Below are 18,322 nucleotides of genomic sequence, written 5' to 3'. Positions count from 1 at the left end.
GAAATGGTATCACTTGGTCCTCAGACCTTTGGGGCTTCCCCATTCCCCCGTACAGTGATAGCAAGGTGGGTCTGAAGGCACAGTCTGTTACTTCAGAGATGAACTTAGAAAAGACCCAAAGCTTCCATCTTGGCCTTGTTTTTTGAAGGGCTAGCCCTTGGGAAGCCAGTTGCATGTTGGGATCAGCCCGAGGGAGAGCCAGATAGCAAGGCTGGACGCTTATGCTCACGGCCACATCTATGAGCTTAGAAACATATCTCCATGCACACGATCATTTAACAGGCTGCAGCCTGGGTAGACAGGGTGAGTTCAACCTCAGGAGAGACTCTAAACAAAATCATCCAGAAAAGATGTCTCCAAATTCACTAACAACGGACTTGGAACCCCAGTGGGAGAGGCGGATGGAAAGCTGGGTCAATCCAGAGCTTTGGATTGTTCTGAACAAGGAGTGTTGTCTGCACTTTCTGCACCATTCCCATTCCCACACTGCTGTCAGGCACAGCTGTAGTGTTGATCACTATTTCCTCAATGGACCAATCTTTGTTTGTATTTGTTACACTGTATTTCCAGAACATCAAATAGAATCCGAAAAAGAATCATCTCTCAGTAAAGGAAGTTACCATTGTGGGGATGCCTCTTTGTTGAGGGAGGCTGTCCTGTACTCTGTAAGATGCGGAGGGATATCCCTTTCTGTATCTAAGAAAGGTCAGCATCACCACCACCGAGTTTGAATAATTGAAAGTGTCTCTGGACATCATAGTTGCCTGCTGGGGACCAGGATTGCACTGGGCTGACAATCACTGCTCTAGGTGAAGAAAATGATAGCACATCTGTTCACGACTTTGACTGGATCTTAGGAACTCTATAAAGTAGGAATGGCAAGGGAGGCTCTGAGACACAGAGAGGCCTGTGTCCAAACCACCCAGGTGAAAAGTAGACAGGGCAGGTTTCTAACAAGGCCTGTCTGAATCCTGTGCCCACAGCAGGGAGAACGAAATCAGCACAAGATCTGTGGATTTGTGGTCAGCCTGTGAAGCTGTTGCCACTCTCGTGATGTTGAAGTTGAAATGCAGTTTGAAACCGTGAGCACTGATGTCTAATTTTCTCTCCAGACTTAGTTAGTGAGACGTGCAGAATCTGATGACTCAGTTTCTTCAGCATCAATGCAGAAATTGGGTAATGATAGATCGCTGTTCACATGCAGTGCCTGTTGGGCCCCCCTAGTGCCAGCTGTGATTATATTTGACTTCAATGGAGTACACGTGTAACCGCATTTCAGATTACCTAGGAATTTGATCTTTGGTATACAAATGAACTCAGGTGTGCGTGAGTGTGTATGCATGCACACAGACACACACACACACAGACACACACACACACAGAGACACACATAGACACAGACACACACACACAGACACACAGACACACAGACACACACACACACACACACACACACCATGTACTCTACACGGTCTAAATATTCAACTGCTCCATACGACTCTTGTATTCAGAATTTATAACTATTCCAAGAAAGATTTACTGTGGCTTACATTTTTTTTAATGCTGATAAGCAACAAAAGTGAAATTGTATTTTTAAGAATTTTAATAATTATTTGATATGAAAATATACAAACATAAGTCACACATATACGAATATATATAAAATACACATACAAACTACACACATATATAGATATAGCCACACAAACCACATGCATCACATATACACAAACTTAAACCACATACACATGAACTACACACACATCATAAACACTATGGCATATACAAACAAGGCATATACATCATACACCACATATTCATGAAAACAGAAAAACACTATGCACACACACATAACACACCACACACATACATCAGACACACAAACCATAGTTATACACACATATCACAAACTAATACATACATACCATATACTCACACACCAAATACTCATATACTATACACTTAATATACACACTATACACATTCCTATGTGCCACACATACTACATATATACTATATACACCACACAAATCATACATATAATGCACATTTACCACACACTCATACCACACACGTACCACACATTCATATACATACCACATACACATTGATTTTCACTCAGAATTTGTGAAGGGAGGTGCTTCACTCCCCCCCCCCCGCCTCTGGATCACCTATGTTAAGTTAGTGTTACAACAGAGCTCCACCCCCTGCCCATTTCGTACATTGTGTAGTTAGTGAGGGTCTCACTAGGCTGCCTAGGCAGCCTTGAACATCTGTATGGTCCTTCCTCACTAGCTCTGGAGCAGCAGGGATAGAGAACAGAATTATGAGGTCAGATGGCGTGTGATGGAGAAAGGAAATGCAGGTCAGATACGCTCAAGGTGTAGGATACACATGTGTGAACTGTCATAATGAAACCTTACCTTTATCTTACATCCTGAAACTTGGAAAGTCATGCTGGGGATGCTGTTCAGTGGGAAGCGCTTGTCCTGCATGTCCAACGCCTTGTGTGTAATGCTCAGAGTGGAAAGGGAAATCTGAACATAAACTCTATCTGTTCAAGAAGAAAAAGGAGAAAGAAAAAGAAAAAGGTGAAATTCATTAGGTCGTATGAGGATGGAGAGAGGTCATTGCCCAGTGCTTGGTAACCTTAAGTAGATTAATTGAGACAAGTGCACTGTGCATTAAAGAATTAAGATGAAAACACATCCTGCTCTCCCCCAATAGTCACTGATGCACTTTCAATGGCCTGCAAACAACAGGATGCCTTTGTTTCTGCTTGGCTGTTATTTTTGTGATCTCCTTAGTAAGATTCCTCTTCCTTCATCTGTTCCTACCTTCCTCCTTTCCTCCCCTTTCTTCCTCCTTCATTCCTTTTTTTTTTTTTTTTTTGAATGTCTAAGAAGATGCTCCAGGCATTTTGGCAGGCAAAGGCCATATTTTATTATTACTATTCATATTCCCATGGTTTGTTCATTAGCATACATAAAGTGAGCTCACTTGTATCTGAAGCTGTATGTCAGAATCTTTTAAAACACATTTTAAAAAATACACACCTCACAAAAGTTATAAAACACGATGTGCCTTTGACTGTTGCTAATGAACGGTTCCTGAGTAAGCCTGTGGCTGATATCCTTAGGACTGAATTGTAACTTCCCTTCTGGGCAAATTTCTCTGGTCTCCTCCTCCATCCTGCAACCACTTGCTTCCCATGGGAACTGTTTCTCACACTACTACTCTCTCTGGATGAGCAGAATACCAAGCCTAATATAAACAGGACCAATCTAGAAACTTCCCAGGATTTTAAAGGCTACAATTGAGAAAAAGGTCATTGTAAAAGTAACTACTGTCCTCCATATGCAGTTGTCATCTCCGAGGCTTACTGCCTCCATCTGTGAACCTAGGCCTAATCCTGGAAGCTTCTAGCCTCTTTACAATCTAATCTAGTCCTAGGATGTTCTCAGCCTTTGAGACTTACTGCTGATTAAGCTCATTCTCTCAAGTTCTTTTTGAACTCTGGCTGTCTGGTTGAACTCTGCTGTTCTGGCTCAAACATGTCCCAGCTGACTAATTACATTGCGCTTCTCTCGGTTCTCTGAATTGCTCTGCTTGGCCTCATCCGAACTTTAGCAATCTTTTCTAATCTTCTGGCTCCTTGTTCTCTGGCTCCTTTTGTCTTCACCTGTGTCTAGCTTGTTCTCTCTTCAATCTGTCTCTGTAAAACTCTCCCGGTAGAACTGCCTCCTTCTCCTTCTCTGTGCTGCTCTATGCCCCCTCTCAACTCTACTGCACTGCTCTCCACAAACTCTACAGTATTCCTGTACTGTACCCTCTTCTTCCTGTACTGACTGACTCTCCCTTACATAGCTTCCCTTTTCTCTCTCAGGAGAGTTGGGCATATCCTATTCTATCAAATCTTTCTCTGATTTGTCCTATTTTCTGCCACTCAATTAGACCTCCTTTCAAACATGGGTGCTTCCTTCTGCAAACTAACTTTACCTTCATTGTTTGGGATTAAAGTAGAGTGCCAAAGGCGTGTCTGTATTCCAGCCAGAGGAATTGAAGGTGTGTGTTAAGTGCTGGGCCACACTATTACTAGAAACAGGTTCAAATACCCTCTAACAGGCCATTCTTGTTCTACAAGGATTTAAACAATGGGAGTAAAATTGCTGCCATATAATCCATTTTAAAATTTCCAGCATAGCAAGCATTTGATTAGAGTACTTGTTTGTGCCACAAGTAGTTGCTAATTAAAGAACAGTGGCGAGACAAACTAAAGCAAAGAAACACAGATGAATACAGTGAGGGTGAGACCCAGATTAGGTAGAACCCAGTACCAAAGGATTTAGGGTTTGCTATTTAACACATAAGTTGTGATTTGTGCTTTTAACATACTTATGTATAGTTATCTTTTTGTAAGACATATTTTAAAATACACATTCATCACAGATGTGTCTATTCCCGTCTCTGAAATATTTTTTCCCCTTCCCTTCTCCCTCTGCTCTGGCCCCTGCTACTCTGGCTATAGCTTTTTTATTTGTTTCTCATTACGGATGGTTTTGAGCCACCATGTGGTTGTGGGATTTGAACTCATGACCTCCAGAAGAGCAGTCAGTGCTCTTAACCGTTGAACCATCTCACCAGCCCTTTGAAATATTTTTTAAAGATGTATTTCCATTGTGGACATAAAAAAGAATTAAAACAACTTCCAAGAGATTTTTATTATTAAATAATGATTTCACTAAATTATTTCTACTGCATATTATCCTTGATATTAATATTACAAAATAAGTAATAGATGGTGAGTTTTTTTTTTCCTGAAATGTATCTTTTCCATTCTTTTCTTCCAAGCCTTCTGGACCAGCAAGTTTTAAGTGTAGAATTTATAAAAAGAACAAAGTTGTGCTCCATTTTGATTCAAATAGTATATTTAAATACCATGGGAATATACATTACCCTTCCAAAATGAGAAAATGAAGCATATTTAGGAAATACTGGACCAAAGCAAGTTTCAAAGCCATCAGGGCACACTGCAAAGTCTGCATCTCTGTGCCCAATGACATCAGAGGATTTAATAGATGGCTTGTCATATCTCCCACTCCTTCCAGCTTTGTTCACTGCAGCACAGTTCTCCCTCTTGGTCTGGTTCCAGGTTCTGTTGGCAGCTTTCCTTGGCAGGTGCCTACAACCCTGGCATCTGTATTATTTTGTAGTCTCTAATGCAATCTAGGCTTCACTTTCTTCATTCAGTGGCCTTTCTGGACCCCCATGCAGGGTCTCCCATGGCACGGGCCTGACTTCAGCAGCTTTCCTTAACCGCAGAAGATTGCACCATGCCTTTACACTGGATTTTCCTTGATAAAACCAAAGCTGCTGAGTGGTTGCCTGCTGGAACCTGGCTCAATTCTGAAATTACATTTTCATAAGAGTTCCATTCAGCCTTAGGCCTTTCTTTAAACTTCGCAATCTCCTTGAGCTCCAACATTACATTCCTGTGCTCTTTTATTCACAACCAATACTGAGTTGTCATAAAATCTATGCTCTTAACATTACCCCCAAACTCTTCACTTCCTATCTTAGACCCAAAAGGACATGCATGGTATGTACTCACTAATATGTGGATATTAACAAAACAGTACAGAATACCCAGGATACAATCCATAGAACTCAAGAAGGTTGTCAAGCTGAAAGGCCCAAGTGAGGATGCCTCAATCTCATTTGGGAAGGAGAAGAAAGCAGAGGTCAGAGGGAGGGAGGGACCTGGGTGGAAGAGGGAGAGGGGCAGGGGGAAAGAAGAACATGATCAGGTACTGGTGTGTGTGTGTGTGGAGGCGGGGGCAGTAATGAAGCACCAAGGGCCAGCAGAATGAATGGAAATATGCAACCTTGGGAAGTGGGAGGTGGATGGTAGGGGGACCCTCTAGAATGTACCAGAGACCTGGGAGGTGAGAGAATCTCAGGATTCAAAGAGAAGGACCTTAGATGAAATGCCCTACAGTGGGGAGAGGGAACTTGTAGAGCCCACTTCAAGTAGAAAGACAGGGCATCAAGTGGAGGGACAGGGTTGCCATCCCACAGTCAAAAACTCTGACCCAGAATTGTTTCTGTCTAAAAGAACTGTAGGGACAAAAATGGAGAAGAGCCGGGCGTGGTGGTGCATGCCTTTAATCCCAGCACTTGGGAGGCAGAGGCAGGTGGATTTCTGAGTTCGAGGCCAAAGTGAGTTCCAGGACAGCCAGGGCTATACAGAGAAACCTTGTCTTGAAAAACAAAACAAAACAAAACAAAACAAAACAAAACAAAGGAGAAGAGACTGAGGGAAAGGGGGTCCAGTGACTGGCTCAAATTGGGGTCCATCTCAAGGGAGACTCCAAGGCCTGACACCATTACTGATGCTATGGTGTGCTTACAGACAGGAGCATAGCATGGCTGCCCTCTGAGAGGCCTAACAAGCAAGTGACTGAGACAGAAGCAGATACTTTTACTCAGTCAAGGGACTGAAGTGGGGAAACCCCTGTGGTTGAATTAGAAAGGCTGGAAGAAATTGAGGAGGGGGGTGACCCCATGGGAAGACCAGCAGTCTCAACAAACCTGAACCCCCAAGATCTCTCAGGCAGAGCCACCAATCATGCAGCATACACTGGCTGGTCAGTGGCCTCTGACACATATACAGCAGAGGACTGCCTGATCTGGCCTCATTGAGAGAAGATGCACCTAACCTTTGAGAGACTTGAGGCCCCAGGGAGTGGGGAGGCCTGGCAGGGTACGGGTGTGTATGTGTGGGTGGGTGGGGACCTCCTCTTGGAGACAGGGGAGGAGGAATGGGATGAGGAACTGTTGGAGGGCAATGGGAGGGGGATTAAAGATAACAAAGCAACAACAACCCACCAAACAAACAAATAAACCAAAACCCCCCAAACTCCACCTCCAACAGATTTTCAGTGCATTTTATACAAACCCTCCAAGAGCTGGGCGTGGCTGTGAAGCTGTGTCAGGCAGCTCTCAGCAGTCAGGAAGGAGGAGCCAGTTCAAGATCAGCTCCCACTACACAGGGAAGTCTGTCCTAACTTTTAAAATATCATTCTCATGCAAAAATAATTTGAGGACAGCACTTTGAGATTTATTTTGCCTCATAACTTGAAGATAGTATTCAACCATTCTGACTTCAGTGGTCCCTAATAAGAAATCCATGACTTTTCAAAGGAGACAAAACTATCTTTTCCCTAAGATTTTTTTCATTTGGTCTCAAGAATTGTCACAAACCAAATGAATAGTAAAAATATGTATATTTGCCATAAATGTATAATAAATGTATAATGTATAATAGTGGCTAAAAACTAGCTCCATTTCAAACTGAATTTCAAACTAAGTTATTGTACATAAAAAGAAAAACCTGGGAGTTAGCAGGACCTTATTCTTAGCCTAAGGATTGTTAGCCACAGGCTGCCTAGACCATGCATGACCCTAAGACAAGCCTCATTAGCAGTTGAGTCTGGACAACAATCTGAAGAGGACACTGAGCTTAGAGCTACCTCATCGTCCAAAAATTGGTTTTCTGTTCAGATTGTGTAATCATTACCCTAAAATATTGACCAGACACTCATTCTGCATTGGTAATCTCACCTAACTTTTGCTTGTTCGGGGGCAGGCAAGAGGGGGAGGTAGGTGTCTTCTCATGGAGCAGAAGGATCCCCAAAGTTGAGACAGCTGTGGTTTGTGCAGCAGCTCTCAGATTGGCAAAGGAGGCTCTTGTCACAACATTACTATAAATAAACTTGTTTTTACCTTTTAAATTGAAGTTTTGTGTTGCAGGATATTTTATCATGCTGTGACCCTTGTGGTACTTATTGAAAAACCTTGTTTCTAGTTGTGGTGTGGTTCAGCCCTTAGCACACACCATTAATTCCCACTGGCTGGGATACAGACAGGCTCTTAGTATAACATCTTTAATTCCAAAACAATGAAGGTAAAGTTAATTTACAGAAGGGAGCACTTGGGTTTAAAAGTCTGGTTGAGTGGCAGACAAAGTGATGAGTAAGATTTGACAGAATAGGATAGGCCCAACTCTCCCGAGAAGAGAGGAAAGGAAAGTCACTTAAGGGACAGAGAGAAGAAATGTAACAATTTTACTGGGAGAGTTTTATAGAAAGAGGCTGAAGAGAGAACAAGTAGACACAGGTGAAGACAGAGCGACGTAGAAGATTAGAACACATTGCCAAATTAGTATGAGGCCAAGCAGAGTAATTCAGTAAGAAACTGAAAGAAGCTAGATTGAATCAGTCAGCTTGGAGACAAGTTTGAGACAGAACAGCTGAGTTGAGTTGGTCAGCCCAGAGATCAGAAAGAACTAGAAAGGGTGAGCTTATTCAGCAGTAAGTCTCAGAGGCTGAGAACATTCTAGGCCTTGATAAGATTGTACAGAGGCCAGAAGCTTCCAGAGTTAGGCCTAGCTTAGCAAATGGAGTCAGTAAGCATTTACAAAATGAATAAATAAATCAAATGGTTTTATTTTCTAGCTAAAAACTCTTAATACCCATTCTTGGATTTCAAAAAATTATGACAATTGTGCTGGACAGATGAAAGAAATACTAAAAACACTTGCTACTTTCGCAAAGGATCTAAGCTTGGTTCCTAATATCCCTATGGCAGTTCCCGATGGCCAGTTGCTCCAGTTCTAAGATTGATACTACAAATTGATAAGCCTTTTACTCCAGCCTTCAAAACTGACAGAGTAACTAATTTTTTTTCTGAATGGGTTTGTTTGAGCAACATTCTAGCTTTGTACTCACTTTGTAGCACTGATACAGTAGTTTTTTAAGGCACTTTTGAAAAATTGCAGAACTGGATCATCCTGTGCTAACTTTCAGCTAAGAAGGAGCTGAATTAGTGGCCTACTTTTAATTGAGTGATACTTCATTCACACTACCCTTAAACACCTCTACTTCCCTACCCTAATACTTTGCACGGAAGGTCGTAGAATACGGTCAGTATTAACAGCTGGTAGAGGTCCAAATGAAGTCTGAAATTGACCGTCTGTCATGCACAGCTTTTCGTGAAAATGAAGGTGGCTCTGAAAAGAGCCTTTTTGTTTTAAGCTGATTGCTGCTGTCCCTTGTGCAGGAGTCACTTGGTCTGGGGCTTGTGGCTCTCGGTCTTCTTGGGCAGCAGCACGGCCTGGATGTTGGGCAGGACGCCACCCTGCGCGATGGTCACGCGGCCCAGCAGCTTGTTGAGCTCCTCGTCGTTGCGGATGGCCAGCTGCAGGTGGCGAGGGGTGATGCGCGTCTTCTTGTTGTCGCGGGCGGCGTTGCCCGCCAGCTCAAGGACCTCAGCTGTCAAGTATTCTAGCACCGCCGCCAGATACACTGGAGCGCCAGCCCCAATTCGCTGTGCGTAGTTCCCTTGGCGGAGAAGGCGGTGCACACGGCCCACAGGAAACTGCAAACCTGCCCTGGAAGAGCGAGACTTGACCTTGGCACGAGCCTTGCCACCCCGCTTTGTAGGGCCAGACATGACTCTTCAAAAGCCTTAAAGCAGTAAACGAGGCCCCCATGACCATGCCTATTTATAGTCTAATGGTAGCTTATATTCAACACCTGATTGGCTGATTGATGATGGATTGACCAATCAGAAACCACAGCTTGAATCCCCTTATTTGCATGCACCCAGCACTTATTGTCCAATCGGATTGCATGTTCCCATACGTCATCCAATGTCCACGCCTATAAATACCCCCGCTTGTCAACCTCAAGTGGTGTGTGTTTTCTCAGCAGTTGGAACTGTTTTGAGACGTTGGTGTGGGAAAGGTTACTTGCGCCATGCCGGAGGTGGCGGTAAAGGGTGCTACTATTTCCAAGAAAGGCTTCAAGAAAGCGGTCACCAAGACCCAGAAAAAGGAGGGCCGGAAACGTAAGAGATGCCGCAAGGAGAGCTACTCCATTTACATCTATAAGGTGCTGAAACAAGTGCACCCCGACACCGGCATCTCCTCTAAGGCCATGAGCATCATGAACTCCTTTGTGACAGACATCTTCGAGCGCATCGCGAGCGAGGCGTCCCGCCTGGCGCATTACAACAAGCGCTCGACCATCACGTCCCGGGAGATCCAGACGGCCGTGCGCCTGCTGCTGCCCGGGGAGCTGGCCAAGCACGCGGTGTCCGAGGGCACCAAGGCCGTCACCAAGTACACCAGCTCCAAGTGAGCTCGCAGAGCTCACAACAAACCCAAAGGCTCTTTTAAGAGCCACCCACCTCTTCTGTTGAGAGAGCTGCGTTTACTTGCTGGTCCTAGACTGCGGTTGGGTATGCGGGCTCTTGACTAGCAGCGCCTGGTCCAGTCTGTACTTAGGGCCTGAGTCTTGCTTGCCATCAGAACAGAGGACCACGCAACAAAGTGATTCAGCACATAAAGCTGAGGGCTCCCTGGCCTGATGTCTTTGTAGTGAGGGTGTCAGGCGTTAGTTTAGCTGGAAATGTAACAGTCGGTAGGGCTGCCTTGTCTCAAATGCTTCATAGTGTAATATGTTAGCCTCAGTCAACTGACAAACGGTAATAACGGCATTTCATGCTCCTGCCAAAATGGCGGTGGCGGTGAATGCTTTTGAGTGACGCCATCTCTAGTCAGAGGGTCGAGCTGTCCCAGCATTTAGATCCTTGGTATTTTTGTGATTGCTCTAAATGGGCACTGCTTCTTTCTAAACCTGACATAGCTTTAACATCATGTATAGTCTGGCTCTGTTATTGAAAATGTTAACTGGGTAGGCTGAGGTAATGCTACTGAACAGAACCAGCAAGGACAGGAAGTTTAAACAAGAGAACCCTGCTCTACTGCACAGTCGTCCACCATCCTCTGCCGTGGTCAGACTAGGGTAATACCCTAGTCTGTACAGTACACATTCATACTGTTTGATAATACTGTTTTGCTAATTTCCATGGCTTTTCCAGGCAGTGCCACTCATTGGGTACCGTCTTTATTGCTTTATTGCTGTGAAGAGACACCATAACCAAGGCAACTCTTATAAGAAGCACTTAATTGATAGCTTGCTTATAGTTGGGTTAGATCATGATCATCATGACTAGAAGCAGACAGACATGGTGCTGAGTAGAGGGGAGGAGGGGAGAGAGAGACAGAGGCAGAGGAAAAAGGCTGGACCTGGTCTTGGCTTTTGAAGCCACAAAATCTCCCTCCCCTTACCCCCCTTTTCCCCAGCAAAACACGTCCTCTAAAAGGGCCGAACAGTCTAATTCTTCTCAAATTTTTTGAAAAGAAAAATAAGAACATTACAAAATGGAGTTGTATCTGACTCAGTTCCACACTAAGGCCAGTGATACCAGCTTGCAATGTAATGTGGAATGTAGCCTTGAGTAAGATGGATAGCCCAACTGACCCTGTTCCTTGAGGGAGAGTGTCTTAGCTAAGGTTTCTATTGTTGTTAAACAAACAAACAAAGAAGCAAACAACAAAAAAAAACCCCACATAATTGGGAGAAAAGTGTTTATTTCATCTTACAGTTATAGTTCATCATGAAGGGAATTCAGGGCAGGAACTCATGGAAGGAACCTGGAGGTAGGAACTGAAGCAGAAACCATGGAGGAATTCTGTGCATTGCCTTGTTTTATTATACAACCCAGAACCACCAGCCCAGGGTAGCTTGCTCACATCAATCACTAAAATATGGGTAACCTTTATTCCAGTTTGTACTGAAGAACACAAATAGCATGTGAAAGGATCTTGCCATAAAGGTGAGCCAAGCACAAATTATGACAGAATGCAAACTGGCAGGCTCAGTGGACAAACTGCTGGTTTCCAACACAAATGATTTGAAACAAGATTTCACATTCCTACTTGAATCTGCTTTGTAAGAAGACCTCAGTGAATGTGCAGGGTTTCATCAGAATACTGGCTCTGTAATCTGGACTCAGTAGCTCTAAAGGAGCTGATCTACAGGGTTTTATTTCCCTCTACACATTGACAACAGAGAGACAATCTTCTTCTTTGGTTCCATGGTAGGCTTCCCCAAATCTGCAGCTCTGGGCTCTTCTGCCCTATGTCTCTGGTAATGCTAATTGCTAAGAGAGCTCTCGGGAAAGTTCAAGACAGCCACACCTTCACACAGAACATACCAACCTGATTTACTTTGGTTCTGAATTTTTCCCTGAATTTCCCTAAAATTTCCCTCATTTAGATATTTAAAGATTCAGTCTGATTAGGGAGCAGTTTTGCCTGGTGAACCTACCACATCAAACATCACTGCTAACACTATTTTTTTAATCCAATCTATAACGTTCAGACACACCACCCAAGTCAAAAGTGTGTAGCCCATTACAGTGTGGGTGGGTCTTTGGCTTGTGAACTTGATGTGGCCGTTGGCCAGTTTTACTTGGACACTATAACTATAGATGACCTTCTCAATCTTGAACACGAGGTACTGGCATGAAGCTGCGCCCATCTTCTCCACCATTGCAGGCAGAGGCTTGCTGAAACCTGTTAGACACAACAAATTCCGCCATGCTATGCAGAGTTGCTGCTGATGGGCGGCTGAGAGCTTGGTATCCCGGTAAGACCCTTTCAGTGAGGTGCAGACTCTGACTGGCCTCTTGGGGGCGTCCCTTGAGCTTCCTGGCTCTGCTGAGTGCCAGCAGCCTTCTGGAGCCTTTGGTGGCAAGCCTGCCATGGCTTGAATGAGGCTGTGAAAGGACAGCAAAAGGTGAGTGGAATCTGAGCTGGAGCGAGGTGTGACGTTTACAGTCACCAAGCTCACAGGCCCAAACGCCGGTATGCAAATGAGGTGGTACTGATCCAGTCCTTGGGTTGCTAAGAGACTAACAGTGTCTACTAAGCCACAAATCTCGGCTTAGCGTCGTGTTGGACATAACATGTGCCTTGTCAAACAGTCATCTATTTTCTATTTTCCATATAACAGCTACATCCATGGGAAAGTGAACAAAGACATGTGCCCAAGCTAATCGTGAGGGGCCCACGGACTCGAGCCGTGTTCAGCAAAATAAGTTCTGTTCCGGGTGCCTGAACCGTTGAGATCGCAGTCAGGAGTGAGATCCGGAGCCAGCCTACAAGGCACCTGGCCACAAGAAGATGACCACCTTCTGTCTATATTCGGCTGGCAGAAATGAGGACAAACTAAAGCTGTTTAAGAGGAGAGACCATTGCTAGGAATGTTGCCTTTTCCCATATGTGAATATTAATCTATCAGTGCATAGTTATGTGCAAATAAACACCCACGTGGCAAAGGCCAGCGAGTGAACTGGACTGGGATAAGGCAAAACTGAAACCAAAGAACCTTGTCAGAGCCGCTTGCCCTTCTCACAAAGAACATAACTGGATTGCAGGATCACAGAGACTTTGATTCACCGGCTATAAACTTAGGAGAGCACTGCTTTCACACAGTGACACGACTGTGGGGAGAATTCAGTACTGGCGGTGGGCATGTCTGAAGGGGTTTTCTTTCCAGGGATCAGTGATTTGAGGGTGTAATTTATGATCATGGATAGTACTGGGTGAGGTAGATAAAACTGGTCAGAGAAGATCCCGCTAGTGATGTTACTGGGGAAAGAAAACGGGTCTAGATTGGACTTTTGAGAAAATGCCTCCATAAGATGTGACTGTAAGGCACTTATAAAATGAGTGATTAATGGCGGAGGGTCCTGCCCATTATGGGTGGTTCTATCTCTGGGCTGGTGGTCCTGAGTTCTACACAAAAGCAGGCTGAACAAGCCATGAGGAGCAAGCCAGTAAACAGCACCTCTCCTTGGCCACTGTATCAGTTTCTGCCTCCAGATCCCTGCCCTGTTTGAGTTCCTGTCCTGACGTCCTTTGATGATGAACAACAATGTGGAAATGTAAGCCAAATGGCATCTTTCCTCTCCAACTTGCTTTGTGGCCGTGGTGTTCCTTTGCTTTTTGATTTTATTTTTGATTTATTTTTTTAGCAATCGAAACTGGGATAAATACTTGTAGTTATTAGAGGACTTCCCCCATCACTGGTAATATTCCAGCATATCAGATAACGCTTTGAAAAGGAAATTAGTAATATGGAGTGCCTCAGAAGAAAAAAAAACATAATGTCAGTGACTTTTGAGGTGTAATGCTACATAAAACAGGAAAAGTCACAGTGGGATAGACCATTCTTCTCATAGAGAGCCATGATTTCTGTGAAAGGTTGTGGTGACGTTTCAAAATAAAAATGTTCCAGTGAATAACATGTCCTTGATGTAATAATTGTGCTCACTTCAAAATGCAGTGTTGCTCTCTCCTTGGCTCATAAAAAAAAAAGCTATCTAAGAGAAATTTTTGTGACAAAAGCATTTTTAGTGAGTGTTGGCTGCTTTTCATTTAAAAAGCAAGAAAGCATAGAGTAACTAGTAAAAGATGGAATGTTCCACACTAATAAGGCTGTGGGGAAAGGGTAGTAAAGGCTAATGAGATTGCGAACAAACCAGGACAGATAAGACTTGACGTTAAAACCAAGGAGAACATAAGTATGTCTGATTACTCTCCATCATGGGTGGATGAGGAGCAGGTATTAAGGGTGAATTGTCTCTAGTGTCTTCTTATGAAAAATCCTAAGAGCCTTGCTGCTACACATCTAAATGGGAAGGAAGTCAGACGGAAGCAACAGTACAAAGATTTCAAACATACAAAACGTGTAGAAGGGTTGAGAAGTTTTTAAATTTTTTTTTTGCAACAATCTAAGAAATACCATTTACATCGCAATCACAGCTCCCTTGCAAGCCCCTCCCCATTAACTGGAATAAAAATAAATAAATTATTGGGGGGGAGGAAACCATTTACTATAAGACTAAGTCCCAGATATACATGTATATGAGTAACAAGTTGAAAAGTTTTCCAGGATCATCTGCTACAGTGAACAAATCCTAAAACTTCTAAATTATTCTGTTTTGTGTATTGCTTTCTCATATATCACCCTGTTGGCAACATCAGGAAAGGAACTGTCTACGCCCAGCCCCCACTGTTGGTTCAGAGTACAGGAGCATGAGTCACACAATGCAGTGTAAACAATCTGGCTTACACTAGATCTTCCCAGAGACTTTCAGACGTGGAGTTGGAAGGGACATGTTGGGGGTGTACAGGGCAATTTGAAGACTTAACAAAGTGAGTGCAGGGCTGTCCCTCTTCCTGCAGGAGCTGCAGTGCTTGCCCTTGGAGCAAATCACAGAAATGAAACCATGAAGCAAGAAACCCTGGCTGTTGGGGGAAAGGGTGGAGGACAATATGCTTCAGACTCCTCTCAGCCATGTTGCCAGTCCCAGCAGCCTCCGGAACTGTAGGAAGACATCTCAAGAACAGTCTTTTCCATGGCTTCTCCGTGTTTCTTTAATCTAGTTCCAGCAGGTCCTTTCATTGCGTGGACATCTCTCCAACAATCTCAAGCAACAGCTTTGAATTTAGCACAGTGAAAGCCCCCTCCCCCAACTGGCCCCACCCAGCATGTAGTCAACTTTTATTTTCCTGCTCTGCCTTGTTCTTAACCAGAGTGGAGCACAGGGATAGGTAGATAGTAATGGGGAAGCATGGATTTCAGCTGGCAGATGGCAGGTTTATCTCTGTATCTGACAGCAGAAGGCAATCAGAAGAAACATTTAGAAGCAGACAAGAACAAGAAGGCACAGCTGATCGTTGGGGGGAGGTTTGTTCATCTTCCTGATTTTTTTGCTTGGGCTCCTTAATCCAATCCTCCCTCCCTCCTGTCAGGATAGAAAAGAGCAGTGGTTGCCACGCCTACTACACAGTTCCTTTGGCTGTGCTATGGCTTCTGAAATCCTGAAACTTATCAAATCTGGACCATATTTAACTACATCTGCCTGCTGGGTCGTACATAGTATCAATAAAATTAACATCCCATTGCTTCCACCTGGGCTTACACTTTCTCTTATGGTCTAAACTCTCCACTCTTAATAAGTAATACATGCATACCATGTGGCAATGTATCATATGACCATTGTGCTGGATAGTTTTATGTCAGCTTGACACATGCTAGAATTATCTGAAGGGAGGAAACCTCAATTGAGAAAATACCTCCATAGGATCAGGATGTAAGGTATTTTCTTAATTAGTGATTGATGGGTGAGGGCCCAGGGCATTGTGGGTGGGGGCCATCCCTAGCCCATGGTCCTAGGTTCTATAAGAAAGCAAGCTGAGCAAGCCATATGGAGCCATCCAGTAAGAAGCACTCTTCCATGGCCTCTGCATCAGCTTCTGCCTCCGGGTTCCTTCCCTGCTTGAGTTCCTGCCCTGACTTCCTTTGATGATAGACTATGATGAGGAAGTATAAGCCAAATAAACCCTTTCCTCCCCACCTTGCTTTTGTTCATGGTGTTCCATCACAGTAATATAAACCCTAACTAGGACAACGAGTGTGTTACCCAGCGGTATGATGCTAGTAACCAAAGCTAAGCCTGCTGTCTTTGCTGAACTGCCACAGCATGATCGATACCTCCCCTTTAAATATATAGCAAATTAGGGACTTATCAATGAGCATCCTCTCCATTTCCTCTGAGAAAGCTAAGTATTATGTCATTTAAGAGGCCTCATTGTTCATTTCCTTCTTAGAAACTAGACCAGAGTAACAAATACAAATGAAGCCAATCTTATTACTGGCTGAGATGGAAAAGTCTTTCTTTAAAATTTTATTTATTCATTTATTTGCTTGCTTGTTTGTTTGTTTTGTATGAGTGTTCTGTCTGCATGTATGCCTGGATGCCAGAAGAGGCATCAGATTCCATTACAGGTAGTTCTGAGATACTATTTGGTTGCTGGGAATTGAACTCAGGATCTCTGGAAAAGCAGCCATGCTCTTAAGTGCTAAGCCATCTCTCCGGCCCCAAGCTGGAAAAGTCTTAAATGGAATGACTACAAGTCAATAGAAGAACAAATTTAGAACCAGACAAGACTCAAGCATCACATTAAGAAAAAATACAGTGTGAAAGGACACTTAAAAGACATCCCTCCAGTCACTGGACAAGTGTTATGAGCATGGGGACACAGAGTGGCACTGGAAACTTGGTCGAATATTTGACAGTGTTTCAAGGTATTTGTGTATAATGTAGTGAACAAATGGACAAACTGAGAATTAGAAAAAAGAAATCCTAAGTGTGAATGCAAAGCTACTGCTACAATATTTATGTATAAAACTTGTGGAGACTTTGGGGTTGAAGTTTGGGTCTGATTTGAAGGGACTGGAGAGTAAGACAATATTTCCAAGGAAGAGAATATTCGAGCCACATCTGGAGGATTGTGTCAGAAAATGCCACTCAAGGAAAAAACAAGGTTCAGTTAGGGACAGCAAAGACGGTCATCAACACAGAGGTGTGGCTCCATGGTTTCTTTGAGTAATAAGAAGCAATCTAACCTGACTGGGGAATATGGAGAGGCACTGGGGTGACGTGACTAGGGAACAGCTAGGAATGACGTGACTAGGCAGCAGCTGGAGGTCGCTTGCTGCAAAGCTTTGGGTAGCTAAGGAGCTTAGAACGTGTAATCAAAAGTGACAGACAGAGCTCCTGTGTTCAGCTGTGAAATAGATGGGTGAAGTTTTAGGGAGCTGGTGACACCCATGTGGATGGATGACCCATGTGCAGGGATGACAGTGGGCAGGGTCTAAAGGAGGAGGAAGTACACTTGTCCAGTATCTTTCATCTAAACCAGAAACCTGGCCATCCCCTGAAACATAGGACTCTGCCCAGGGTTCAGAGTGCCCAGAGACAGCCACCATTGTGAATGCTGACTGGTAAACATCACCATTATTAACACATTAAATAACATAAAATCACAATAGAGGAAACTAAATTCAGGACAGTGTGAATGCTCATCACATCCTACTTGCCAGCATCTGGTGTTTACTGCCTAAGCTCAGATGCTGTGTGTCAGTGACTCTCTCTGAATGGGAGACGCTGCTGAAGGGCACACAGCTGTGTGTGGTCCTTCCGTGGTGAGGTGAGTGACTTTCCAGTACTCGGCAGTCAGGCCAGATTTGGTCCACCTTGGAAATCAAAACTAAAACCCTTAACTTTACATATTCTTCTATTGTCCAAACTCATAAATATCTGGCAAGAAGTGTTAAAAACATAGATTGAGCTTAAAGGTGTGATGGTGTATCTGTGGTTACATTATAAACAGCCTCCAGTATGAAGGAAGTGCTCTTTTGGTATTCAAAAACAGTGAGCGGGTTTGGAAAAGGAAATGCTCACTCCAGTATCACCCAGGTTAAGTTCCAACTCATGTTCATTGTTTGTGGTGAGTTTCTCTCTCTCTCTCTCTCTCTCTCTCTCTCTCTCTCTCTCTCTC

At 43.8% G+C, this 18,322-nt stretch overlaps 2 protein-coding genes across 2 annotated transcripts; one reads left to right on the top strand and one right to left on the bottom strand.

Moving 5' to 3' along the window:
- Positions 1-9,052: 9,052 nt before the first annotated feature.
- LOC110308158 (histone H2A type 2-C) lies at positions 9,053-9,545 on the bottom strand. The gene has a single exon (XM_021180539.1). It carries the CDS (start codon positions 9,511-9,513, stop codon positions 9,124-9,126), a length of 390 nt encoding a protein of 129 aa, XP_021036198.1. The 5' UTR covers positions 9,514-9,545; the 3' UTR covers positions 9,053-9,123.
- A 242-nt stretch (positions 9,546-9,787) lies between these two features.
- On the top strand, positions 9,788-10,244 carry LOC110308159 (histone H2B type 1-A). Its single transcript, XM_021180540.1, has one exon. The coding sequence runs from the start codon at positions 9,819-9,821 to the stop codon at positions 10,200-10,202; it is 384 nt and encodes a 127-aa protein (XP_021036199.1). The 5' UTR covers positions 9,788-9,818; the 3' UTR covers positions 10,203-10,244.
- Positions 10,245-18,322: the final 8,078 nt, after the last annotated feature.

This window comes from Mus caroli, chromosome 13 (assembly GCF_900094665.2).
Source record: "Mus caroli chromosome 13, CAROLI_EIJ_v1.1, whole genome shotgun sequence".
NCBI classification, from domain to species: Eukaryota; Metazoa; Chordata; class Mammalia; order Rodentia; family Muridae; genus Mus; species Mus caroli.
The sequence above is the reverse complement of the archived record's forward strand: the minus strand, read 5'-3'. Positions and strand labels throughout refer to the sequence as shown.

Coding starts and splice junctions, on each gene's coding strand:
- LOC110308158 (XM_021180539.1), bottom strand. CDS start 9,513: ATGTCTGGCCCTACAAAGCGGGGTGGCAAGGCTCGTGCCAAGGTCAAG.
- LOC110308159 (XM_021180540.1), top strand. CDS start 9,819: ATGCCGGAGGTGGCGGTAAAGGGTGCTACTATTTCCAAGAAAGGCTTC.